The 27,057-nt window shown below is 45.3% G+C and overlaps 2 protein-coding genes and 2 long non-coding RNA genes across 6 annotated transcripts; 2 read left to right on the forward strand and 2 right to left on the reverse strand.

Annotated features, from left to right (window-relative positions):
* The first annotated feature begins 1,658 nt into the window (after positions 1-1,658).
* Positions 1,659-26,657, forward strand: HYAL3 (hyaluronidase 3). 3 transcript variants are annotated; one of them, XM_083603458.1, is made up of 5 exons: positions 18,276-18,331; positions 18,897-19,525; positions 22,452-23,435; positions 25,318-25,407; positions 26,203-26,657. In XM_083603458.1, exons 3-5 carry the CDS (start codon positions 22,515-22,517, stop codon positions 26,629-26,631), a joined length of 1,440 nt encoding a protein of 479 aa, XP_083459584.1. In that variant the 5' UTR covers positions 18,276-18,331; positions 18,897-19,525; positions 22,452-22,514; the 3' UTR covers positions 26,632-26,657. The 3 variants fall into 3 exon arrangements, with proteins under 3 accessions (XP_083459583.1, XP_083459582.1, XP_083459584.1); XM_083603457.1 differs by lacking the exons at positions 18,276-18,331; positions 18,897-19,525 and adding an exon at positions 1,659-1,801; XM_083603456.1 differs by lacking the exons at positions 18,276-18,331; positions 18,897-19,525 and adding an exon at positions 7,338-7,477.
* On the forward strand, positions 1,712-14,380 carry NAA80 (N-alpha-acetyltransferase 80, NatH catalytic subunit). Its single transcript, XM_083603539.1, has 2 exons — positions 1,712-3,803; positions 8,656-14,380. Exon 2 carries the CDS (start codon positions 12,783-12,785, stop codon positions 13,998-14,000), a length of 1,218 nt encoding a protein of 405 aa, XP_083459665.1. The 5' UTR covers positions 1,712-3,803; positions 8,656-12,782; the 3' UTR covers positions 14,001-14,380.
* Positions 3,224-7,217, reverse strand: LOC310757903. The gene is made up of 2 exons (XR_014545558.1): positions 7,146-7,217; positions 3,224-5,832 (listed from the first exon to the last, which is right to left on the reverse strand). It is a non-coding gene; the product is annotated as an uncharacterized lncRNA (long non-coding RNA).
* Positions 14,494-18,862, reverse strand: LOC310757870. Its single transcript, XR_014545522.1, has 3 exons — positions 18,351-18,862; positions 18,161-18,263; positions 14,494-17,129 (listed from the first exon to the last, which is right to left on the reverse strand). It is a non-coding gene; the product is annotated as an uncharacterized lncRNA (long non-coding RNA).
* Positions 26,658-27,057: the final 400 nt, after the last annotated feature.

Raw genomic sequence — 27,057 nt, forward strand, 5'->3', positions numbered from 1 at the left:
GGCATCAGGTTGGGGAAGGCCGAATTAGGACAGCAGATTGAATGTGGTATCCCAGCATATAGTTTTTGATGTATGATCCTGCTTCCTCCCCAAGTCGAGAGGAACTTCAGCTAGAGCCTCTATGATATTGTTAGATGTAGCAATATCATATTTATGAAACTGAGCAGGCACAGTAGTATATGACTCTAACTGGGGGTTTTGGGTAGTAATTCTTAGGCCATTAGTCAGAAGAAGCCACTCTTCATGCTTCCCTGCATGTAGTGCTAGAGGCTGGATCTTTTTTAAAAGTGGTATACTACATGTCTAAACTACTGTCCGTGTTTGCATCTGACATTATCTGTTAGAACCTGTTGCACATAAATACATCTGCAAATGGGCACTTCTGTTCCATGCTGCACCTTCCTCACCCCTCCCAACACTTTTTGGATACGAGGGCCACATTCACCCTTGGCTAACCTTCCATAGGCCACATACGAGTGGTGAGTATGGCCACTTTTGCATGCATGCACCCACAAGACACACCCGCAGCCTCCTCTCCTTAGCTAATCCATGCAGATCAGCTGAGAGGAGGGGTAATGGCCCCCTCTCTGCTCATCAAAAGATCTAATTACCTGGGAAGGAGCAACCTGCACCCCCGTCAAGGTTATGCTCTTGGTTTTCCCCATCCCAGTGTTGTGTCTATTTTTCCTGCTACGCCTAAAATCAGTATGGTCATGGAGGGGGAGTCAGAAACATTTGCTTGTAGAAGCAGATCAGGCTCCCAAACTAGGGTTAGCCACTCTTGCATTACTTATATGGGCAGCCCATTCTCAAATAACTTGTGATGGGAAAGCTCCTGGAAGTGTTTGTTCTCCTGAAAATGCACCTCTTGTACGAAGTGAAGTACCAGGCATTCATTAATGGAGGTAGAGTGACAGCAGGCCCCTCCCGGATATCCTACTGTGGAAGTGCAAGTTCTTCTGAAATTCTTCTGAAATCCTGGAGATCCGAGTAAAAGCATGCACGTCTACACTAACCCTGGGAAACAATGAGAAAAGGTCTTTCCATCCTTCTTAAGAACTGAGTTTGGGAAAGGACATACAATAAACTTAACTATGTATGAGTACTTTCAGTATGTAGCTGAAATACAATGCAGTGCTTTAAATGTGTGCTCCTTTGAGTTAAGTGGGGCTTACTCCCAGGTAAGTTTGCATAGGATTGAAGCCTGTATCACGAAGGAAAACAGAAATGGTGTAACTGATCCTTCAGGAAATGTTCTCCACATCCTGCCATGGTTTTCTTATTCTGTAAGAAAAACTAAAAACTAAGTAATAATATTTATGTTGTACCTAATTTTACTAACGTATGCTTACTAAATCTATTAAGTCTATGCTAAATTGAACAGATGCCTCTTCCAAGCAAAACAAGGGTTTCAAATGGTCTCTCCAACTGCATAGCGGACAGTCGAATTTCATCTCTTCTGGGGATCCCACGCGCACAATATGCATTAATCTCCCCTTCACAAAGCACGCGCGTCTTCCGAGTGCACACATGCTTCTAGTCGCGCGGTTGAAAAAGCCAAGACGCGATTTGCGGGGGGGGGGGGGGGAGCGGGAGGCTCTCCTGAGGAAGAAATTTCTTAGCCGCTACACGGCGCTGTGGCCTCCAGAAGAAGAAGCTGGGCGTCTTTCTTTCCCGCCTCTCCTCGACTTGTGCGTAAAGGAAGGAGCGAGGGCGAAAGCGGGGTAGTTCTGCTCTGCGCAGCCGGAGGAAGCGGGGGGAGCTGAGCGCGCGGCTGAGAGCCCCTGCCGTTCGCTAGCATGTCAGTATCTCTTCCCGCCCCGTCCCCGCTTAAAGCGCTCGCGGAGCCGGGCTCGCCATCATTGCACAGCCGGGGATGCGCCCGGGTCGGAAGAGGTGGTGCCGGGGAGGTTACGCCTGGTTGAAATCCCCTCCAGCGGGAAGCAGGGCTCTCCACGGGGCGACACCCCCCATTCTCTCGGGGCGTGGGGGGGGCAGAATCGCGTGCCCGATTTTAGGGTGGCCCCTACGAGCGGGGGGTGGGGGACCGGCCCGGCGGCGTCTGTCCTGTGGCATCTCGGAGGAAGCAGGAGGCTGTGTCCATAAAAGGGCTTGGACCTCTTCTGGCAAGGAGGAGAGGCTTCTGCGGGAAGCGGGCGAGGACACCCGTCCCTCCCTCCCTCCTGGGATCCAGCTTAGTGACTCAAGTTAAAGACTTGCAAGAGTTTCTTAGTCCAGTACTGTATTTGCGCGCAGGCACGAGTGAGCGAAAAAGAAAGGAAAGGGGGAAATAATATTAGATGCCCGCTTCTCCTTAGGGGGTGCCTCCTGGAGAGCGGCCCCCGGAGAGGAAAGGCCTGCCGTTAAGGAAGGGAGCGCCTTCCCCGGCTGGCCGCCCCTTAGATCGGTGGAGGCGGCGGGTTTCTAGCGCGCTGGCAGGAGCTTTGCTGACACCTCGCGTCGCTTCTTAGAAAGCTCTTTCGAGCTGCGATTCTGCCCTAGGGGAGGCGGACGAGGGACGCCAATCCACCGGTCTAGGAGCCAGAGAAGGGGCTGCTGGCAGTTGCTTGGAGCAGAAAGAGCGAAAGGGAAGGGATGCAGCAGGGCTGACCATCGACCTCAGCTGAGCCACTGCACAATGACTAACATCCGCTCAGAGTTCAAAGGTGGATTCCCCAGGGAACTGAAACAGAATATTCCCGCAGGTGCACACGGGACAAGGCAACTGAAGTGCTTCCTCCCTAATATCTAACCCACCCACCCCATTACTGAAATGGGTCGCTCTTGTAATCTATCCATATTGCGCCAGAGGGGCTGTAGCATCCTTGAATTATAATAATGAGTCTCAGGAGAGAGGAGTACCATGTGTGTTGCCAGTGCAAGGCACACTGCCTCCTCTATCATCCTTGGATTTGCCTTAGGCAGGGCTGGAGGATATTACTTTGGGCATCAGCCATTTATTAACCAGTACCTCTTCCTCTCAGCAGTGAACCCATCCCTAAACCCTGCAATGTGTAGGTGGCTTTTTATTGGAGTTTTTGTGTTCCTTTCACTAGGAGGAGATTGAGAACCAGTGTGCAATTCAGTTCTCTTTATAGATGTACACCTGAGAGGCAGCAACCCTATATACTTACTCGGCAATATTCTGACTAAGCATGCATAGGATTCGAGTGCATGTGTGAATGAATCTGAGTTTAGTTCATGTAGTTCATTTTAAAAAAAATTTAAAGGCAGTGCATGCTAAGGCCTCGAGGAGGACCAGGCATCCATTTGGAAATAAGTGGGATGTGAGAAGCACTGGCATGAACTCACCTTTCCTCAGCATTAAGTTGTTTATAGAAGTGACCTTTGGTCTCGACTCTTCCTGTGGCTGAAAATATTTTATTAGGGTTTCCCTGGGCTTTGGTAATTTTAACTGTGATCTATTGACTGTCCTCTCTTTTGGGTCTAGACAGTGGTTTTTGCAGCATGACTCTTGGGCAGAATAACTAGTAGAGAGGGTTGGGGATGGAAATCCCATAAAGAACACTGATACATCCGTTCACCCATGGGAAAGGATGTGTTGTTGGCTGGCAGATCCCAATTTTACTAAAGAGGGCCAAGCCATCTCTTGAGACTAACCCAACCACAGGTACAGGCATCCAGGACTTGAACTGTTTCTCTCTTGCAGAGACCTAGTTCTGATTCTCCGCTGCCCAGTGCTTTGGATGAAGTGCATGTGAACTGCTTGCATAATCAGGAAAAAATAATAATATGTGAAAGGGACTCATAAGTGCACCAGTACTAAAGCTTTGTATTATTAGGTCCCTTCCAACACTACATTTATATGATTGTATGATTATTATGTATTAAATTTGTATACCACCCTTCCATCTAAAGATCCAAGGGTGGTTCACAACAATAAAAGACAAAATGAAAATACCAAATCATAACAAACCAATGAACTCCCCACCTTCCACAACACTTATAAAAAGCCATAGAATGTTAATCAGCTGAATGCCTGGTTGAAGAGAAACTTTTTTGCCTAGTACCTAAAGATATGTAATGAAGGCGCCAGGCGAGCCTCTCTTGTAGAAGAGGGTAGCCTACTGTGATACCAGTGAGGCCAATGGACACTAACTAGGGAAGGTATGGCCAAATAGCCTGTCTGTTGAAGCTACACAGCCACTATTCCCCACATCCTTAGTGGGCTGTATCCTAGTGAGTGGGTTGCAGGCACACAAATTTAGGTCCATTTGAAAAGGGGTTTGTGAGTGCTCCAAAATAGGATGAACATTTCATTTTATGCTTTTGTAAGATTCTCCCTTACAAAAAAAGGGTAATTGCAGTTCAGTGAAAGCAAATGTAAAGTGGGGCAAATACAGTGGTACCTTGGTTTGCAACCGTTTTGGATTACCACCACGTCAAACCCTGAAGTGTGTGTCCCTTTTTTTGGATTACAACCTTTTTTTTCTCCTTTTTTATTACAACCATTTTTTATTTTTTTTTGAGGCCCCATTGGCGAAAGCACGTCTTGGGTTACAACCTGTTTTGGTTTACAACCGGACCTCCGGAACGGATTATGGTTGTAAACCAAGGTATCACTGTAAATAAATCTTAACTTCACATACATGCTCATGGGATCTGAATTGGGGTTGACTGAGCAGAAGCAAGATTTTGGGGTCATTGCTGTTAGCTCAACTAAGATGTTGAGCCAGCCTGCAGCAGCTATGAAAAAGGTGAATTGCATGCTGGGTTAGGAAAGGGAAATAAAACTGCCAATATTGTAATGTTGTTATACAAATCTGTGGTGCAGCTACACTTTAAATAATACCGTGTACAGTTCCTTCACCTCAAAAAGAGTATCATAGAGCTGGAAAAAGTTAAGAAAATGGAAGCCAAAACTGCTCTACAAGGAAAAGGTATAACATGTGGGGCTTTTTTTTTTTTAGCATAGAGAGAAGGTGAGTAAAGGACAGATGTGATAGAAGTGTATAAAATTATGTATGGGGTAGAGGTAAACTAAGAGAAGCTCTTCTCTCTTTCGTAATACTAGAACTTGGGACTGTCAATGAAGTTTAATACTGGAAGGTTTAGGGAAGATAAAAGAAAGTACTTCTTCACATAACACATGATCCAGTACTGTATTAGAAAATCAGATATAAAAAGCTATGTGCCAAATGTAAAAACCAGGGTTACAGTTGCCAAAACGGAATGTCTAGTTGCCATTTTTGGGCCACATTGGCTTGAAAGACATATCTTTCACCACGACTTTTTGGTTCCTGAAATTCATTCTGATTGTGCAGATAAAATATAATGGGTATAATTCTACAGGATGTGTTGCTATTGTGTGAAAACAGGCAAGACCCAAGGATCCCCAGGCATGCACCTCCAGATGGTGGAGACATCAGGCGCCATTCTGGGGGCTGGACATCTTCACTTGGTCGCATGTGAATTTTGAACACTGGACACGCATCTTTAAACTATGGAATTTGAGCCCCCTAGATATAGTGCTAGCCACCAACTTGGATGGCAGAAGTTCGTTGTAACTCAGCCCCATAGAAAGCACTTAAAGGGGGCTTCATTACGACTGACTTTAAGACTACATTCTTGTACCCAATTTCTTGGGAGTAAACCCCGTTGCTCAATGAATTTACTTCTGAGTAGGCATGTATAGGATTGTGTTGTCAGTGCCTTTTGTCCATTGAGGCATAGTCACGATTCCCTTTTGCTTGGTTATGTTTCCCATCCGACAATGGGTAAACAGCAGTTCCACTTATTCAGAGCTCTATGAATATATGAATGTTTTCTGTGTCCCCAAAAGGAATATGACTGTTTCCCAGAAGTCAGGATCTGGAAGGGAACTGAAACTTAATTGGTATTTTTAATTCCATTGCAGGAAAAGCTGTGTTGGGTACATTAATAGTGGTAGGAAACAGACCACCGCATTGCCTGTGGACAGTCTAACCACCTTGTCTTGTCCCCAGTTTCATGAGTTTTGTGACCTTTTACCAAGGAGTGTTTGTTGGTAGCAGGTGCGTCCCAAAATTACCTGAGACACAGAGCAGGTTTGTTTCCTCCTTGTGTTGCACTATGTGTTGACACTGGAAGACAGCACAGGAGAACAAGGCTCTGTGCTTTGAGACCTTGTAAACAACATCCTTCCTGTCCTTTCTGGAGACCGGGCAGGATGAATGTCTTCATGGCAATGTCCTAGTTCTGCCCAGTGGATTCCCTGGCCTCCTCACCCCACCCCAGTAGGCCTGGTTTCCATCTATTACTCTAGTAACATAAGCTCCGTTTGGCTCTGTAGATCAATCCACTGTTGACATTGAATAAGCCAAAATTTATATGTTCATAGAACTGGTGTGCAGGTATAACAGCTTGGAAACATGCCTCTAATCAAGAAGGTAAAGTACCTGTACTAGCAAAAGGGGTTTTGTGCTGTGGCAAGAAGGCATAGAGAACTGAAAATCAGAGGTGGGGAATTTGTGGTCCTCTAGATATTGCTGGACTCCGACTCCCTTCATCCCTGACCATTGGCCACACTGGCAGGGGCTGATGGGAGTTGAACATCTGGAGGGCCTCAAGCCCCCCCCCCACTCCATCCCTGCTGTAGACTAATGCAGTGGTACCTCAGGTTAAGAACATAATTCGTTCTGGAGGTCCGTTCTTAACCTGAAACTGTTCTTAACCTGAAGCACCACTTTAGCTAATGGGGCCTCCCGTGCTGCTGCTGCACAATTTCTGTTCTCATCCTGAAGCAAAGTTCTTATCCCGAGGTACTATTTCTGGGTTAGCAGAGTCTGTAACCTGAAGCATCTGTAACCCGAGGTACTACTGTGCAAAGGCTAGTCTGGGTTACTACCAGCCTTTTGCTTCAGCAGCCTCATTTTGTGATGTGTGGAGATGGAAGTATTGGGGAGGAGTTAAGGCACGGTAAGCAGCAAGTCTAGTTTGCCTTCCTTGCCCACCTGCTTTCTTTGCTGTTGGATGGTTGCTAGCCCTGCTCCCTTTCCTTTCTACTCATGATAGAATTGCTGTTGCCAAAGTGAGTTGGCTGGATGTTTATTGGGGCTGGCTTCTCAGAATCTAAATGGGTCCATTTCTCCCCACCGCCACCACCCAAAAATAGAGTTCTTTGATACTTCAGCCTGCACTTGGACCTAGGAGCTGTAGTGGTTGAAGGCATCTGTTTGGGAACCCCATAGACGAAGTCTGTGTCTGCTGCTTTGTTGTTGTTGTTGTTTGGATGGGTGCCAGCCTTTGGCTCCTGTCAGGGCTGGGCTGGGCTACTCAGCACACAATTTACATTCCAAGACCTGGGTGTCAAGTAAACAGACAGCTCACTCTTTAAAAGAAGAAATGAGCTGTAGGCGCATCTGTAGCTTCCTGTCATGCTCTTGCGAAAGTAGACGGTTTCCCTTGAGCCTTAGCATTGCAAGCAGAATCTCCAAAGGAGGGAAGCGGCACTTCAGGCAGCTCCCATTTGCCACAGGTATTTGACACTTCTTTTCTTGTGCTGGTGGTCTTATTGTGGAGCAGGGGAGGGGAGCCTGTGACTCTTCAAGTCTAGCTGAACTGCAGCTCCCATCAATCCTGACCACTGGCAATGCGGGCTGGGGCTGATGGGAGATGAAGTCGAACAATGCCTGGAGAGCCATGGGTTTCTCATTCTGTTATAAAGGGATCCTGTAGCAAACATGTATACTGTGCTCAGACAGCTGTACTAGAGGAACAGGCTATATAAAACTGGGATGGACGGGATATAAAGTGTGTAGGTTTGGTGCCTGTTCAGAATTTTGAAAGTTTGGGACCAGGGTATCATATGGGTCAGGCTGTCATGTGGGCCTGGTTCTGAGAGGCAACGGTAGAAATTGAGGAATGAGGGATGCTCTGCTGGCTGTTGTTAAGATGGATAGAATCTTCACCTCACGCAAGGAGCGATTCTCATCTAGTGCTTCTCTAGTAGGTATGGATGAATGGAATTAGTTCAGCCTCTTCTTCTCTTCCTCCAGGATGTGTAGAGTGTGTTGTTGATTTTAGCAGGAGGGGTAGGGAATCCTAGTGCCCAAGTTGGCAGCAGGATGCTTAGAAATGGAAAAAGGAAACACTGTGTGACATTTTTGGGTGGTATTGCTAGTGAAGTGTTGTGATGACACTGCCGGCTTATTTCCAGAGCCAGGATCCTTGAAAACAAGAAATCCCCTGTAGCAGTGCGTGCCTTGGATATAGAGGTTTTTGTCAGAAAAGCTACTTGGACCAGAACTTGCAGGCCTGCCTGGTAACTTGGAATTTAGCACAAGTAGGGCTTATCAGTCTACCTAGGGGTATACTATTTTCTGATTGCCCTGTTCTCTGCTAGAGTGCTTTCCAAAACGGTCTGTGAGTGATGCAACAGAGGTCATTCACGTATGGTGCGTTAATTACTTTTCTCATCTCTTCTTCAAGGGAGTCTTGTATAGTGCACACAAGGCAGGTTGTATGATTTTTATTTATTTTCTGACCTCTGTGTCATTAATTTAGTCATGGAATTCAAGGCAGTACAGTGGTACCTCGGGTTACATACGCTTCAGGTTACATACTCTTCAGGTTACAGACTCCACCAACCCAGAAATAGTACCTTGGGTTAAGAACTTTGCTTCAGGATGAGAACAGAAATCGCGGCAGCAGGAGGCCCCATTAGCTAAAGTGGTGCTTCAGGTTAAGAACAGTTTCAGGTTAAGAACAGACCTCCGGAACGAATTAAGTACTTAACCCGAGGTACCACTGTATGTGCATGGTTTACAGGCAGTCACTCATCCAGGCAACGTGGCAGCCTATATAGCTCCAGCAAGGTGATAGGCTCATGTGCCTTCACACCATACCTCAGGGCTCTTCCCTCCAGGGCGGCTTATGACAAGTGCCTTTTCTGTGTATTCTTGGACACCTGATGCTGAGCAAGCTCCCAAAGCAGTTGAACACCTGGTGCTTAAATCAATTTGTAATGCAGATGCAGAACCTACATGGGCGAGAATGTAAATTCAGGTTCCCTTTAGCAGTCTATCCCTACGTTGGCAATGCTCACAGGTGACAAAGGTAGTCCAGAGCAAAATTAGAGGCGTTTTTGTGTGTGCATATCTGTTGCTTGAAGGCAGCCTTCACCCGGGGCGGAGGAAGGGGGGTGCAGTGGGACCGGGTGTCTTCGCTGAGAGGGGTGACATTTGGTGCGCTGTCCACCTGCAACGCCTAAGCCTACCCTGAGCCGTCAGGGGAAGGGGGGGAGCTGTGCCACTTTGCCGGCGGCATTCCCCCCTTCCCGCTTCATTTTGACACCTTGGGGGAGGCTTGGGAGTCATGGGTGGGTGGCGCGCTGAATGTCTGCCATGGGCGGCTTGCTCCACCCCTGTGAGTGGCTCGCTCCAACCCCGGCTGCAGGGCGCACATGTCACTCCCTGCACCCAAGCGACTATCCCACGCCTGGAAGGGCACCCCCACTCCCCTCGGGAGCGGGCCCACCCTAGGCAGTGCAGGCATATGCTCCGCCGCTGCCTTCACTAACCTAGTGCCCTGCAGATGTTTTTGATCGCAACGCCTGCTAGCTCCAGCCAATGGGGCCATGCTGCGTGGGGCTGATGGGAATCACAGCCTAAAACATCTGGAGGGCAACAGGATGGCAAAGGCGGTGGAAGCTGGCATAGTGCATGGTTAGAGAACGAGCTGTGGTTGGCAAACCAGTGAAAATCTCGCCTTACCAATCATCACCTCTCTCAGTTTATTTGTATGTCCCTTTCCCTCAAGAGCTTCCCTAAATGGCTTAAGATACAGAAGAAAATAGCAAAGACAGCAGTGCATAGCAAAAGGTTAGTATCAGCCTATCAAAAGAGTTCAGCAGTAATTTTACATCAATCTTTATGTCAATCACAAACTCATTAGGTGGCCTTAGGCAGGCCATTGCTTTCTCAGCCTCAGCCACCCCCCATATGCCCCCAATCTGTGATGCTGGGATAATAAAACTGGTCTACCTTACAAGGCTGTTGTAAGGGTTACTTCAGTGGAATTCATGTGAAGCATCTGGAAAAGTGCCTACGTACTTAGTATGCATAATTAGTAATAAGCATGAGTAATTGATGTTTGTGAGAGGTGATTGAAATAGTTTTAGACCGTTGGACTGATTCTCTGCCCTGGTGGGAATGCACTCCTGTGACTTGAGTGGGCTGCAACAACTTTGAAAAGATGTACATTAATTCTTTTTGGTGCACAACCAAATTTTGTCTTGAGGAGCAGTCCTTGCCAGTAACTGGAGGCACAAGTTGTGGTGTTCTTAGCCTTTATTGAGAAAACTCTTTGTACGAGACACTTCCTTCCCCAAACATACGGCTTTTCCAGTAATGTCATAGAGCACCTTTGCAGAAAAGGTAGCACGGGCTGTGTTGAAAACTTGTGTGAGGGGGCTACATCTAGCCTCTGAGATGGAACTGAGTCATCTGCTGTTTGCGGGTAAATGAGAGCAGACATATGCAATCGTGAGGACTTAACTGTTCATGTCTGCAGATGCAACACAGCATTGTCAAAATAGCATTCTCTAAACTCAATGCTGCAGTAACTGGATGATGCTAAGGCTCTAAAGCAATACCCTAGAGTTCCCTCTGCTTACGTGGCTCTAGGATTTGCCCCCAGCTAATGTCCCTGTCGTGAGAATCTCCTCAGCCCACCTTTCGGAGGGCATGTTCTGTTCCTATTTCATAACCTGAGTGCAGTGGCTGCATGGTATAATTTCATAAGCTACTTCATAAAGGGTTGTGAAAGGATGATTTTTTATTGTTGTCTCTTGGGTGTTTTTTTCATCTTCCAGTGTGGCTCCCATTTGGAGGCTGCCTCACGGGTTTAGTGAGAGTCTATATGATAACGTTGAGTCTCACCGTATGGAAGGTATGGAGAGCCAAAGAAGAAAAAGTGAGGGGGAAAAGAATGAATGAGAACATTTTTCTCTCCGCAGTCTCCTCCATTTCCTCCCAGGCAGCCTGGAGAGAATTCTCTGTGCTGTCTGAAACATCGGAGAGATGAAGAGTTAAGGGGACAAAACTGTGTAAATGGAAGCCCACCTTCCCTCTGTCACATGAACACACGAAGATACCTTCATATCATTGCCGTCTGACTCAGTATTTTCTATATTCTCAACTTTCCAGGGTTTCAGGCAGTGGTCTTTACCAGCCCCATCTATGAAGATTCCTGAGTTGAACTTGGGAACTATTTTATGCAAAGTGTGTGCTCTGTCACTGACTTACTATACCCCTTGCACTTGTATGTACCCCACCACCACCTCCAAAAATATATAGAGAAGGATAGAGTTGTGACTAGACTTGCTAACATTCACTGGGGGGTCGGGGTCCTGCTCAACACAGCTGCCTCTCAGCAAATTCATGAGCCAACCAGAGTACAATGAGATTAATACAATGTTTGAACTCTCACTGTGGGCTGACTCTTGAAACCATTTGAGGCTCATCTGTGACATTCTGGACTGGTTAGGGGAACGTTTCAACATACCACCTGCTTGCAATTTGCCAAACCTATAGCTGAGTCCCCTTCTGGGAGATTTTGGAGGAAGTGGCACATTGCATTATGGAGACATGTGGAAACAGTTGCTTGGCCAGTTCCCACGTGCTCCAGATGAGACAAATGTGGTGATGTAAGGTGGTCCTTGGGATCATTGCTTCCATTTTGTGTGGAAGATTACGCTGGATTTTTATTTTTTTAAAGTAAACAGCCTTTCACAGTTTGGGCATGTTATTGGTCGATGCACATTCTATGCAAATATTCACTTGAATGATCTGCAGTGTAGGCAGATGCAAAGAGAAGACAACCTATGTTGCATATTTAGGTGCCATCTCTTGAGAGGAGGTGTGACTGTCCTGAAAGAAGCCACCGAGTACCTAAGCTATATCAGAGTACCTTCAATTTTAAACCACTCTTGAATCAAGGTCCCAACTGGACTGTTGTAAGAAGGGTAAAGAAGCCAAACAGAACCTGAGTTTTCTTCTAAAGTGGATTGCTCTTCACACATAGCTTAAGAAGTCGTATCTGTCTGCAGTCTGGCTGCCCAGGAATCTCCATGGCCATCATCATCTCATGGAGTACAGAGCATACTCCCATAATTGTGAATTAAATGTGGGAACATGTTGGCAGTTTAGAAACTCGTAGAGCTTGAGTGGGCCTTCCAATGGACAAGGGATGAGTTGCATTCAGCCAGACTGCACTTACATGAATATAGTAAGTGAACCATGTTACGTACTTCTGTTCCTTGGGAGGGTGTACACCATATTTCTGTATGACTGAATCCTTTTCAGTCCCCAAGGGAAAAATAAAAGCCGAGTTTCAAACAAGCATTTATAAGAATTGGCTTATAGTCTATACTGATTCCCAGATGTTTTTATAGTAGAACTGGATTGGGAAACTTGTGGCCTTCCAAATGTTGCTGGACTCCCAACTCTGATCAGCCAAAGCCAGCATGGCCAGTCTTCAGGAACTGTGGGAGTTGGGGAGCCACAGTTTCTCCAGCACTGTAGCAGAGGATGCAGACTAGATGTCTTGTTACGCATGCCCCAAACCGGCACTTGGTAAAAGACCAAGTGGAAGGATAGCCAATGCAATGCCCTCCTAATGTTGTTGGACTACAACTTTTCATCAGCTGCAGCCAGCATAACCAATAGGGGTGTTGGGAGTCATGGGCTACAACATTAGAATCACATTGCCTTGGCTATCTGTGCCTTTGTAAGACCAAGAGCTAAGGCTGTCTTGGCATCTGCAGCCCTTTGCTTTATGGGATGATTACAGAGGATGTAATCATCCTTCCGCTTGGGTTTGATCCTGGCAAGGTGAGGTTTCCCTGCGAAAGGGTTAGTAGGTCTCTTGGAACTGATTGTGCACTGCAAACACACTTCATTGTGTTTGTGCTTTCAGGAGTGAGTCAAGCTCCCTGTGTCCCATGTAACGTTTCGCCGCTTGGTCCTCTGGTGGTGAGAAGAATGGGGTCTGTTTCAGAGATGCTCACAGCGGTGCCCCTTCACCAGAGGCCCGATCTCCTAGAGGCCTGTGCCGACCTCATCAATGAAGAGTGGAAAAGGAGCAGGACCTCCCGCATCCACTCCCTGCAGAGATCCAGCAACAGCTTCCCCATGTGCCTGGTGCTGATTAGGACCCAGAGGTCAGTGGAAGACACCGCGGAAGGGAAGACGGCCAAGAGTCAGTGCCAACTCCTGGGGCATGCCAGGCTGTCCCGTGTGGTTGGCCAGCCCAAGAGCTTGTTTGTGGAGACGGTGGTTGTTGCCAAGGCCCTCCGGGGAAAGGGCTATGGCAGGAAGCTGATGGAAGCTGTTGAGCAGTACGCCAAGTCCCGCAGCTATAGGCGCCTGCACCTCACCACCCACGACAAGCAGCAGTTCTACGCCCACCTGGGTTACAACTTGTCCAAGCCAATTCAGTGTGCTGGATTCACGAGTTCCCTTGTACCTATGGAGTTTCTGGAGAGCTTCTCTCCCCTTCAGCAGGACAAGGAACTTCCCACAGGGTCTGGGAAGCGTGAACCAAGTGCATCTTGCAGCAGGAGATGCGGAGCAAGCCTTCCTCCATTGCCACCCTCAGCACACCTTTCCTCATTCACGGTTTGCTCAGCAGCTTCTCCTCCCCCACCACCCCCATTGCTTCCTGTTCATTCTTATCTGCCAGCAGCCGCCACCATTTCTCCCCCTCCCCGCCTGCCAGCTTCTGTAGCTTCCCACAGTTCCTCTTCCCAGGCCATGAATGCTTCTGTTCTGCCCTCGCAATCAGCCACCATGCCTCTTTTTGCTGCAAACCTTCCTCCCCCTCCCCCGCCTCCTCTTCCTCCACCTCTGCCCATGGCCCTTTCGGCAGGCCATCCCAATTCCTGCAAATCTGCCTCTTCTGACCCATCGGGGGACAAAGCCCAGAACCAGCTGTTTCTAGAAACGCCGTATCGTGACCTGAAAGGGCGGCCCATATTCTGGATGGAGAAGGACATCTGACCCTTTCACCATGTGCCTGTGTGAGTGTGATGAAGATGAAATGACGGCTGAAGGAGCAGAGATGCTGAGAAGAAAAGCTCAGCTTCAGATCCAGTGAGATGGGCTATGAGAGAACTATTCTAACACAAACAAAGCCAATAGATTCTATCTTCCACGGTTGTTTTTCCCAGAATTCTTTTCAGACAAGAGCCCATTTTCATGCCATAAAAATGTGAAATTTGCTTAGACAATGATCTATTTTGGATATACTTTCAAGGCCATCCACTGTCCCCCATTGTCTTCCAGTGGTGGTTGCCATAGCTGAGTGGGTGGGCCTGTGCTGAGGCTGCCTTGCCTTCAAGTTTGATGTCATTTTATCAATAAAGCACCTCTGAAATATCTGAACCGTCTCCTCTGACTCTGCAGCGGATGCACAGATAGGTGTATTTCAGAGCCCATGGAATTAATGCTAACAGAAGTCAGTGCAGATGCAGGCATTTGTTGGAGGCAACAGTGTCCCCACAAAGATTAGATAAAACCGAGAGAAAGACGTATTTTGGTAGGATAATGTCAGAACAGGCCGGACCTTCACAAACGCACACGATTCTAATTTGAAACCTCTAGCATTCTTTGGCCTCTTGGTCTGTTCTGGGAAGCCTGCATTCCAGAAATATGAGAAATATGTTTGTAATAGAATGCTTGCTTGATTGCAAAGGTGTTTTTTAATGGTCAGGTTAATGACATGGTCTGAGGCAGAGATCAACTTCATAGCCTAATTTAACTGTCGTGATGCTATCCTCTTAATAGATGAGGTAATGATCACAGTTAAAATGAGCCCGGTGAAATGAGTGTCCCTGATGGTGGGCTGGATTCTGCTAAATAGCTGTGCTGTTGGAAGCCAGCTCAATTAGACCTGCTAGCATAACGGGGTTCTCCTTCCTTAAGCCATGTTCTTAAATCAATGGGGGGGGCAGGATAACCACAGCACAGCATACAGGGGCGGGGGGAGAAGGGAGATTGCTCTGTCAGGGCATTTATGTTTGCCTGATGGAACAATTTCTTTAGCAATACGTTGAATTCCAACCAATGTGTAGTACTTTCCTCTCACTCTTGAGCAACCACTATGAGGCCCAACAATTTGGAATTACAGGATCGGGTTCCTACAGTGAAGGACACATGTTAAAAACTTTTAGGAAAGTCAAGTCTCTCTCCACCCCGCCACCCAATTGTGTGTGTTTAAGTGAAGGTGCTCACTGTTCCTTCTGTGACTATTTGTTCTTAAGCCTGTGGTTTCATTTCATTTCAGTAATTTATCATCATCAATTATTTGTATGCCATCTTGCCATAGTTAAATTTTGCTCAAGGCAGTATCCCACTTCTAAGGCAGTTTCACGCTTTACATGTTAGGAACATCCCTCTATATATTAATTGTGTGCCTTTGCAGACACGTGTTGGTCATGTGCAGATGCCACATATTTGCAGGTAAGGTTGAAATCATTTGCAGACACATGTTAAAACTGTAGTGCGTGAGATGGCCCTAATACTCTTTCTCCTTCAGTCTGCTTGTAGGAAGCATACTTGCTGTTTCTTCTAAACTAGCCTGGCTCAGCTCTTGCTATTATAAAATACATTCTCCATTGAGGGGGACAGTCAAAAGTTTGACATCTGTTCCATGGAGCGCAAAGCTAGAAAATAAATGCCATAATTTTGTGGAGAATTACATCCCATGTCCTATAGTCACAATAGCATAATACAGTAAGAGTAATTAAAGACTTTGTACAACCATGAAACTATTTTATCACAGAAATTTAATAAGTCTCAGTCTGATGCAACTTCGAACTTCTACTATATATAAACAATTATTATTATTATTATTATTATTATTATTATTATTATTATATTATATCATTACATTTACGACTTCAAAATCTTGACAATTCCTTCTTAAGAATGCAGAGCCCAAGCCCATTTGGAATTTCCTCCTTTCCAGCCTTGGAACAGCAGTCCTGTGGATGCAGCTGAGAAAAGGCTGCTGTAGGAGAGAGTGCAACTTTTATGTGTCTGTTATCAAACAACAATTCCACATGCAGGCTATTGGATGCTTGATCACAGATGCTTTCATTTCTGCATTGTGCATTGTATGCTGAGGTTTCCATTAACTGAAAAAAATCTCCAACTCATACCAAGTATTGACTCTTGCAAACCCTTACCCGAAACTGTACAAATGGCATTGCAGGTACAATGCAACACAGCTGCCAGCTTGTGTATTACCATCTACATTGTTCAATACATTTTCCTATGAAGCATTTTCATTTAAGTACATGTGAAGAAGCCTGCTTATATTTTTCCAGTAATAATGCTTGAAACCACACCAGTAGCTTTGTCCCTTGTTTCTTGGAAGAGACAATAGATCTGTGTGGTTTGCAGGATTCCCACATTTTATTTCCAAAAGTCTGGTCACCTTGGGTTGTTTTCCTCTGTACCTACTACTACTACTACTACTACTACTACTACTACTACTAATTGAATTTATATACTGCCCTATACCTGCAGGTCTCAGGGCAGTTCAGAGTTCTAGTTCCTCAAAGGAAAATGAAGTCCCCCCCCCAAAAAAAACCCCTTATACAAAGTTCCTCTGATCATACAAATAAAATCACGAATGTATGCTCTGAACACCTCTCCTTTGTATGTAGGGATTGTTCCTCTTCTGTGAAGGTGTTGTGGAATCTGACACTTTCTGCCAAAGAAATTGACCATGCCACAAGTATTACGCCTTCAATGTTTCATCCTTCTCTGCACATTGTAGGTGATTTATGTGGCATGAAGCAATGGAAATGGACAGCAAGTCAATAGTAGGGTTCATTATTTGCATGCAGATCCAGGAGAGCCACTGCTAGTCTAGAGATGGACAACACTGAGCTTCATAGACCAATTGTCTGATTCTAATTCTAAAGCAGCTTCTTACATTCCTAAGGGGAAGGGATACCCTTGATTGCCTGACAGACAGAGCAGCTTCAGCTCTGCTTCTTAAACCCTTTGCTGGGCCTGTTCACATGAACCGTTCACTATGATGGCTGTTGCACATGCACAGAATTGGCCACATAGCTAGTTCAGCTAGTTCAGTTCACATCTGGCCAAAACATGGTTGATCTGTCTGAATTCTTTATTTATTTATTTATTTATTTAATAAATTTTTATTAATTTACATCAAAAAGCAAAAAGAAAACATATTAGTTTCACATCAAATTTTTCACAACTTATTCCTTTTCTGGACTTCCTTCAGCTTTTCCATAAATCATCCATAGTTATTATTTATATTACACATTTCTTAGTTTTATATTGACATTATTTATATCTTTCTTTCTATTCCCTTTAGACAATATTTCTTAATTTTTCACAGTGCTTCTTTAAATCCCATTAGCGTTATCTGTCCCTCACTTATATATTCCAGGTATTCCACAAATTTCCCCCAGTCCTCGATGAACTTTTGGTCTCTTAAGTATCTAATCTTTCCTGTCAATTTATCCAACTCCGCATAGTCTAACAGCTTCATTCTCCATTCCTCCACAGTCGGTATTTCCTGTTGTTTCCATTTCTGGGCCAGTAGCACTCTTGCTGCTGTTACTGCATATTGCACAAATTTACAATCCTTTCTTTTTATCTCGTTTCCTAATATTCCTAACAGAAAGACTTCTGGCTTCTTTATAAATGTATATTTTAAAATCTTCTTCAATTCATTATATATATTTTCCCAGAAGTCTTTCACTTTCTTACATTCCCACCACATGTGATAAAAAGTACCCTCTTTATCTTTACACTTCCAACACTTGTTACATGTCTTATACATTTTTGCTAATTTTACGGGTGTCATATACCATCTGTAAAACATTTTCATGACATTTTCTTTTATCGTCATACATGCAGTAAATTTTAAACCCTCCTTCCATAGTTTTTCCCAATCCTCAAATTGTATGTTATGACCCACATCTCTGGCCCAGTGAATCATTACCGACTTAACTTCCTCATCCTTTAAATTCCATTCTAATAACAACTTATACATTTTGGATAAAGTTTTTCCATCATTATCTATAATTTCCATCTGAAATTTAGAATCCTTGTCCGCATAACCATGTTCCTTACTATCTTTTCTGAACATTTCGTTAATTTGGAAATAATGCAACCTGTCTGAATTCAGTCCAGTTTGTGTGTGCTGATCTGATTGTATGAGACTTGAGCACAGGCTGAAATAGCAACATGGACTATATAGCAACATGGACTATATAGCTTTAACAAGTTAAATAAGTGTGGGGTTTTTTAAAAAGTCACAACACAACAAGCTGCATTTTAAAAAGGTCAGTCCAGATTACAGACCAGAGTCTTTCTTGGCTTCACACCTTTGCTCTTTCGAACCCATCTCCTACAAAAGTACACATCACTGATGTAGCTGGGAAAGCCTCATGCTTTAAGCACCATACACAGAAGACTGATAAGGAGATTGCTCCAAAAACTAACATATCCAGACCCTGCGAGCATCATCTGAGGCTCTTCTCTGAGTGTCCCCTAAAGACAGGTTCAGAAGGTGGCAATTAGGGAGAGGGCACGCCTATCTATGTAATGCTCTCCCCATTGAAACCCTCCTGGTACTAACTCACGTCTTTGGTGCCAGGTTAAAACCATCGCCTACATCCCAGAATATGAGAAATATTTGATGGAATATAATTAGGCTTATATGTTTGGGGTTGCTTTTTAGTTGTAAATAATGTTATTATTGTTTTCTTTTTAGGGATTGGTTTGGGGGTTGTGTGTGTTATGCTTCTGAATTATTTCAGTTTATTGTTTTATTATTGTTGGGACCGATTGGTTTCAGGTGAAAAACAAGTTAAATAAGTCACAACACAACAAGCTGCATTTTAAAAGGTCAGTCCAAGTCATCAGACTCTGAAGCACGTGAATTGGCCTGTGTAACTACACATTAGCAGCTATTACATGTTCTTCTTCCTCCCACACTTGGTGCCTTCCACAGTGAACTTGGCAAACTGCAAACCATTTTGAGTTCTTGTTTACTTCTACAAAAACCTGTAGATTTAAACCTACCAAGCTGTCTGAACAATCAGGCAAGGAAAAATAATTTTTTGTTATATTTTTATTTTTTTTACTTTCTGGTGCAACGTAAGTCAACAAAACATGATTTAGTTAACCATGACACTTGATTAGGGATCTTTTACCATAAGAGCAGAATCAGCTTTCTAACCATGCTGCCATGAGGTGGCTGCCCTGAGGCAACCATACAGGTAGCAATTGTTTTGAGTCTGGCTCAGTTCTACTGAGTAACTCGTTCTGCCATGATATAGCCGCCCCAGATAGAAATGGGGTGCAGTAGGTGATGATGTCATCAATTTGGGTACTAACAATGCAGCTGGGCTGGTCACATCAGCACTTCTGGCTCAGATGTCCTGTGGAATGAGAAGAGCGGACTGCCAGGTTATGGAGTGAGCGCAATTATTTATTCAGTATACTTCCCTCTCTTCTGCCTGAAGGAGCTGAAGGTGACAAATATTATTCTTATGTTACTTGTGCTATTTGTAAGTCCATAGTTGCAATTTATTCCACTTTTCAGCGTGCAGGAAACTCAGCCTACTAATAATGGGAGGGAGGATTCAGTAAAGTGATCCCTGTTGCCAGCTGTCTGCTCTTAAGACTTCATAGTAGAGAGAAGCAGGATGTTTTCCTGCATGTAGATTAGCACATCAAAATGTTTCGGTATTGTTAGAATGGTGAGACTGTATAATTTGGTTCGTTTCTACTTTTCCTATCCAACTCTCCCATACAAAATTCCTCGATAAACAGATTTTTCTGGTGGGAAGTTGGCTGGGCTATGATTGGTGCTTTTATATTCACCAAATTCAGCAATATGTAATTTAAAAAAACCAGAATAATGCACGCCCTAGCCTTGATCAAATTGTTGCAGTTGTAACATACTAATCTTCAAATCTTCTTCCCCGTGAATGGCGACTCTTGCTTCTACTCCTAGGCTAACATTACCTTCATATATTCTTTAATCCATATTGCTGTACACACCTGGTTCATTAATACATCACTCCTGAGTCGAGGTTATAAAAGCTGGTGAATTATGCAAATCAGCATGCCTGCTGAGAAGGAAATGGTGGAAATGACAAATGAGTTCTTTTGAACTGCACAAAGCCCAAAAATCTGTTTTCAGCATCAGAGCTGAGCTTTGAAATAACATGAAATAAGCATTTGAGAGTCTTGTTCTCACATTACAGTACTGAGTAACCAAAACCAGCATCTATACTTTAGTGATTTAAGAGTTGTAAGGGTAAGGATTCGACTCCAGCACTTCCCATTTTACATATTAATGTTTTAATTATGCAAAGGGGCTTTTTCAAGCCTGGGAGTGTGATTTTGCTGTACAGCAATGTCCAATTCCTGGTTGTCAAGTCCCATCTCTGAGCATGTGAGGCTATTTCTGACAGCTCACTTAATATGATAATTCTTAGCTTGTATGCCCAGGGGTGCACCTATGGGATGGTGAAACTGGCCCCTGCAAAAATCTCCCCAGGTTGCTCTGACCAAGAGAGTTAGTTGTGTGGGTCAAAAGTCGCAAGAGGCAGATTGCCTGGATGACAGAATCACCTCAGAAAAAATTGAGATACTGGAGTAGAGGGGGTGATTTTAGACAAATAATGCGGCTATTGCGGTAAAGTGGGTTTTTCAGGGGGAGTGCATCAATACAGCTCCTTGCCAAGGGCGCAAGAGACCCTTTTTTGTTTCACCCCTTCTGTGCACTGGGCACTTCAATTTCTGAGTAGATTTGCATAGATCTTTTCTGCAATAAGGAACACTTTACACACTTAAGTGAAGCCAAATATCCTTAGTAAATTCAAAACTCTTGAGACATCTAGCAGTAGCTTTACACCAAACTGTGGTTAGAAGAAAAGATGGAGAAAGGAAAATAATGCTATGATTTCTATGCATTACCATAAACATGAAGATCAGAGTGCACATCATAGCAGGAAAGAGGCTAAGAGAAAGGACATTTTGTCACACCTGTTCCACTAAAAGGAAATATTGCAATGCAGAGAGATGATGGCTGGGGTTTTCCATGCTGACTCAGGAAGCAGAATGATCCCAAGATGATGGCATGGCAGTAAGCTTATCTAGTCCCAAGATGATTGCAAAACCAGTCAATGAATTGGCCTGTCTAATAAAGTTTGAGTTTGAACCCTGGTGTTCCTTTGCAGGGAGGGGGTGGCCTGGGGGTTTGTGCATGATGACCTGTTGGCTTCAGAGTGGCCACGTGGTTCTGATCCTAAGCCACACCTGATTCAATGGACAGGCTGGCTCAGACAATATGCCCTATTAATTAATTAGCTTGTCTCTAGTTCAGAGGCTAGCTAGCTAGTCAGTAGTTCAACTAGGGAAGGATCCTGGCATGCAGTTTCTTAGGTGTTATTCTAATCCTCCGTAGTGCAGTGTTAGAGTGGGAAATGAAGCCAGGGGGGATGACACAGAGCAAACAAAACAGAACCAACAAGTGGAAGCAGCCCAGTTGGTGTTTTGGGCTTCTCCATTGTGGAAAAATACCTGGCAGCATAGATGCCTGTGTAATCCAAACAGCTTCTGTTCCCAAGTAAGGTGACTTTAGGTAAGTTTACACATCAGCCAGTACAGCCAGCTCTCCGCTTCCTGGTGTTCAGCCTTTCCCTCTCCTTGGGTTTACCTCATGAATTTATCTTCCTTAAAACTTAGACACATAAGACACTTACCCCAAGATACCTTGATATTCAAGGTAAGCAATCCCATTTGGAATCCATGTCAAGCCCAGATATCCAAGTTAAAAATACAATTTTAAATATTGTGAGGCTAGTTGAATTAATTATATTTATGTTCCGCATTTTCTGAAGGCGCTCCAGGTGACTGGCATGGTTGCCTCATCCCTGTAAAATCCGTGAGACCTTGTTAGGCCTCCTTGTATGGTGGTTTGGGCCAAACCATGGTCACCTGTCACATGATAGCAGGTGCAGCCCCAGTGCCCAATTCAGAAGGAAAAATGAAGAGCGCAATCTTAAGTTTGCAGCTGCAGGTTTAAATTTTAATCACTTCACATAATATGGTTCCAGGTAATTGCTGAATAGCATTCTTGTACACCTGTCAGAGCGGCCTATGGAGGGTGGGCCAGTTCTGGATCCAACCTGAGGGGGCCAGACCCGCCTACCCCACCTCCCTGGGCAGGGGAAGAATGATTTCCAAAGCCACCCAGTGATTTATGGGGAGCATGGATTCAAAACTGCCTTGCTTACCTTGGCACATCATGTCACCTTGGTAAGCAGATTTGAACCTGGCTGTCCCTAGCCATAATCTGAGCCTAACGGCTACACTACCCTGGCCCTGTGTGTCAGATATTGAAATTCAGGGGAAGATCTTACTCTGTCTTTCCCCTCTCCCTGCCAGGGTGCACATTTGTAAACAAAGCAGGAGGGGCCCCAGAAGAGACATTGGCTTCTTACACCCACCATGATCCTGGACAGAACCATTTCAGTCCGCGTCATCTTCCTCCTTGGGGTCATCCAGTGCCTGAGAGGGTATAGCTGGGAGCAGACAACGGCCAGCTCTGTTTTCCAGCAGGAGCCATTTGTGGTGGTGTGGAACTTGCCCACAGCTAAGTGTCGAGAGCAATTTGGGATCACCCTGCCTCTGGAAGCCTATGGCATTGTGGAGAACAAGGACAATGCTTTTCGTGGCCAGAACATAACCATTTTTTACAAGAACAAGTTTGGGCTCTATCCCTACATCTCCCCAGATGGCAAATGGCACAATGGAGGGATACCTCAGAACGTCGATCTGAAGAAGCACCTGGAGACGGTCTCAAGAGATGTTTTGGAAAGCCTGAAGCCTGATTTCCAGGGACTGGCCGTGGTGGACTGGGAGGAGTGGCGGCCTCTCTGGAGGCGGAACTGGGGCCCCAAGATCGTGTATAGGGTGGCCTCTGAAAAATGGGCAAGGAACAGAAGGCCTGATGAACCCCTCACGGAGCAATCCTATGTTGCGGAGATAGAGTTTGAACAGGCAGCTCGGGCCTTCATGGAGAGAACTCTAAAAATGGGGAAGTCTCTGAGGCCACAGGGGTTCTGGGGCTTCTATGGGTTCCCTGACTGTTTCAATTACAACTGGGAGAACGAAGAGAACTACACCGGTCATTGCAACCCCACAGAGGTCCAGTGGAATGATCATCTCATGTGGCTCTGGAAGGTTTCATCTGCCCTCTATCCCAGTATCTACCTCCCACCAAAACTCCCAACATCTTACCACCAGAGTTATGTTCACCACCGCCTCAAAGAAGCATTTCGCGTGGCACAGTTTGGCGTGAAGCAGCCTCTCCCTGTGATCGCATATTCCAGAGTCTCCTACAGACATTCTCCACGGTACCTGACTGAGGTAAGAATTGAGAGGTGCCAACTGCGTACGATAGGCCCAGGCACTTTTCATCAATGGTAGCAAGTGAATAAAGGTTAAGGCTGCAATCCTAAACCCACTGAACCTGGGAGTAAGCCCCACTGAATTCAGTAGGACTTACCTCTGAGTAAACACAGCCAGGACTGAGGTGCAGATCTCTTACCTAGCTGGAAACTTCCTTCTGTGGGGAATATTAGCTGCCACCATACAGTGAGAGGGGAAAGTATTTGATCCCCTGTTGTTATTTTGTCTCTCACAGCTGCAATAAACCTACCATTAAAATTATGGACTGGTCATTTCTTCATCAGAGGGCAAATGGCCAAATTTAGCAGGGGATCAAATACTTTCCCCCCTCACTGTACATTATTCATTTATTATATTTTTATCCTGTCCTTCCAAGGAGCCTGGAGTGTCACAGAAGGGGTATTTCATTACACTGTTCTCATAACAACCCTGTGAGGTAGGCTAGTTAGGCTGAGCGAAAATTATTGGCCCAAGGCCATTCAGTCAATTTAATGCTTCAGATGGAATGTTGCACCATATATATATATATATATATATATATATATATATATATATATAGTTGTTGTTGTTGTTTAGTCATTTAGTCGTGTCCGACTCTTCGTGACCCCATGGACCAGAGCACGCCAGGCACTTCTGTCTTCCACTGCTTCCCGCAGTTTAGTCAAATTCATGCTGGTAGCTTTGAGAACACTATCCAACCATCTTGTCCTCTGTCGTCCCCTTCTCCTTGTGCTGTGCCCTCCATCTTTCCCAACATTAGGGTCTTTTCCAGGGAGTCTTCTCTTCTCATGAGGTGGCCAAAGTATTGGAGCCTCAGCTTCACGATCTGTCCTTCCAGTAAGCACTCAGGGCTGATTTCCTTCAGAATGGATAGGTTTGATCTTCTTGCAGTCCATGGGACTCTCAAGAGTCTCCTCCAGCACCATAATTCAAAAGCATCAATTCTTCGGCGATCAGCCTTCTTTATGGTCCAGCTCTCACTTATATATATATATGTGTGTGTATATGTGTGTGTGCGTGCACGCACGCGCGCAGTCACAGTAACTAATTAATTGAGGCACTTCATTAATGCTGCAGCCAGCTATGAGTGAACAGGAAGCAACTAATTAACTGCTTTAATAGAAAGGTGTTGTCAGGAATGGGGAATCCTTTTGGCCCGGCTGGCAACACCCTCATCTTTCCCCAATTCTGTGCGCCAACTTTGATAGGTGGGTGGAGCAACCCATTTGTCAATCATCTCATAACTATGTTCCTCATGGGGAACTTGGTAACAGACAGTCTGGTAGGCCTGAGCTCACTGCCCATCACTGATGGGTGATGACTTCAACCTTGCTTTCCACAGGAATTGGCTGTATGATCACAAACCCTGTAAGGCACTCAGTCACACAGGTGATCCAGCCCCATGTCAGGTGTGGGGGAATTAGCCTTGCGGGCCAAATGGGGGTCCATCCATCCTGGACCAAATTTGGCCAATGGGCTAGAAGCTGCTGATTAACTGGAATTTCTGGATTTAGGGAGGAGAAAGTGTGGGTGAGCAATAGCTAGAGGAAAATGCTGCATAAACATAGAATAAAATAATGTACAAAAAGGGGTTCACAATCCACATTCCTGTGGTGTCTGGTTAAGCAAATTGGTCAGACTTTTGAAGCATTACAGAAACTACAACTCATGTTTGACCTGAGAACTTAATTGGGCCAGAAAAATTCAGTGAAAATCTATCCGTTGTAACTAGCCAGAAAACCTGCCTAATGCAATGTGCTAATATCACCAAAGTGATACGTTGCACTTCTCATGTAGAAAGCTGGCCAGTGCTAACAGTTCTCTCCTTTTCTCCATTCAGGCTGACCTGGTGTATACAATTGGAGAGAGTGCAGCACTTGGGGCCGCTGGGGTTGTGCTCTGGGGTGACCTCTCCTATTCCCAGTCACCGGTGAGTATCTCTGAAACAATGTCCTATCCATCTATTAATTCATGAACCACCTTTATATGCTTCACAATTACAACATTTCCTGAGAATACTTATAATGTATTCAAATACAGCCATACCGTGAAACAATCATGCAGCAGATTTAAACAATTATATTAAAACTTTTACTATTTAAAGGAAATAAAAAGCTATTTACCTGGCACCAAAACAGGTGCCAGCATCCATGGGGAAAGCATTTGATCGGTGGGATGCCATGGCCAAGAAGGCCCTCTTCCTAGGATATACAGTGGTACTTCAGGTTACATACGCTTCAGGTTACAGACTCCGCTAACCCAGAAATAGTACCTCAGGTTAAGAACTTTGCTTCAGGATGAGGGCAGAAATCGTGCTCCGGCGGCGCAGCGGCAGCAGGAGGCCCCATTAGCTAAAGTGGTGCTTCAGGTTAAGAACAGTTTCAGGTTAAGAATGGACCTCCAGAACGAATTAAGTTCTTAACCCGAGGTACCACTGTACTTCCTAGTTGAGAATCAGCCTGAGAGAGAAAACAGATACCCTCTTTGCCCACCTCATCGGTAGCCCAGCAGCTATTCCCTTACTTTCCAGCTTTGGTGGGGATAGGATAACTTGTTTCTCCCATTCCTCTCCCAATTTTCTTCATACCTTGACTAATGACCATGATCACCTGCCCATGTGGTTGGTTCTGCCTAAACGGAAATGTCTAGAAGCTCCCATCCTCAGTGCCGATGAGTCCAATCCCTAGAATGTTCTGAGCTGTAATCCTAGCTTTCCATCTTCTAGGAGAGCTGCAGGAGCCTCAAGCATTACATCACCACGACGCTGGGCCCATACATCGTCAACGTAACCACGGCAGCACGCATGTGCAGCCGTGAGCTGTGCCACGGGCATGGACGTTGCGTGAGACAGGACCCCGGCGAACTGGAAGCCTTCCTCCACCTGGACCCACAGCAGTGGGAAGAGGAGTCCTCAATGACAGATTTTCCAGATCAAGACATGTTCGCATGGGAACAATTTCAGTGTCACTGCTATCCACAGTGGACTGGAGCCTCGTGTGAGACACCGCTGTGGCTGGAGCCTGTCCTAGGACCGGATTGTAGTCAAGCTCAACAGTATTACAATATATTTCATGCAGGGTATGTCAGCAATGTTGTTGTGAAGTCAAACATCTGTCCTCCTTCCATTTACAATGAAAAGACAGAATTCCAATAACACATCTTTGCAGATCCAGCACTTTACTCCAAGGGCAGTTTTGATGATATCTGTTCTAGACATTTCTCGAATGGGTGACTCCAGTGGCGTAGCGTGGGTTGTCAGCACCCGGGGCAAGGCAAGTAATTTGCGCCCCCTAACCCGTGGATTTGCGCCCCCTAACCCATGGATTTGCCCTAACCCCAGATGTTGCGCCCGGTGCGGCCCGCTCCCCCTGCACCCCCCACGCTACGCCACTGGGTGACTCTTCCGTTTTTCAAACAGAGCAGGGTCTGGATGTAGACAAATAGCAGACACACACATTTTCCTTCTTTGATGGTGCACTATAATTTAAAAATGATCTCAGGTGTAAGCCTAAAGTAAGTGCTTAGGCATTGTTGGGTTTTGAAACTGTAGCCAAACACATCTAGTAAAATAAAGACACAC

Source organism: Podarcis filfolensis (assembly GCF_964270895.1).
Source record: "Podarcis filfolensis genome assembly, chromosome: 2".
NCBI lineage: Eukaryota > Metazoa > Chordata > Lepidosauria > Squamata > Lacertidae > Podarcis > Podarcis filfolensis.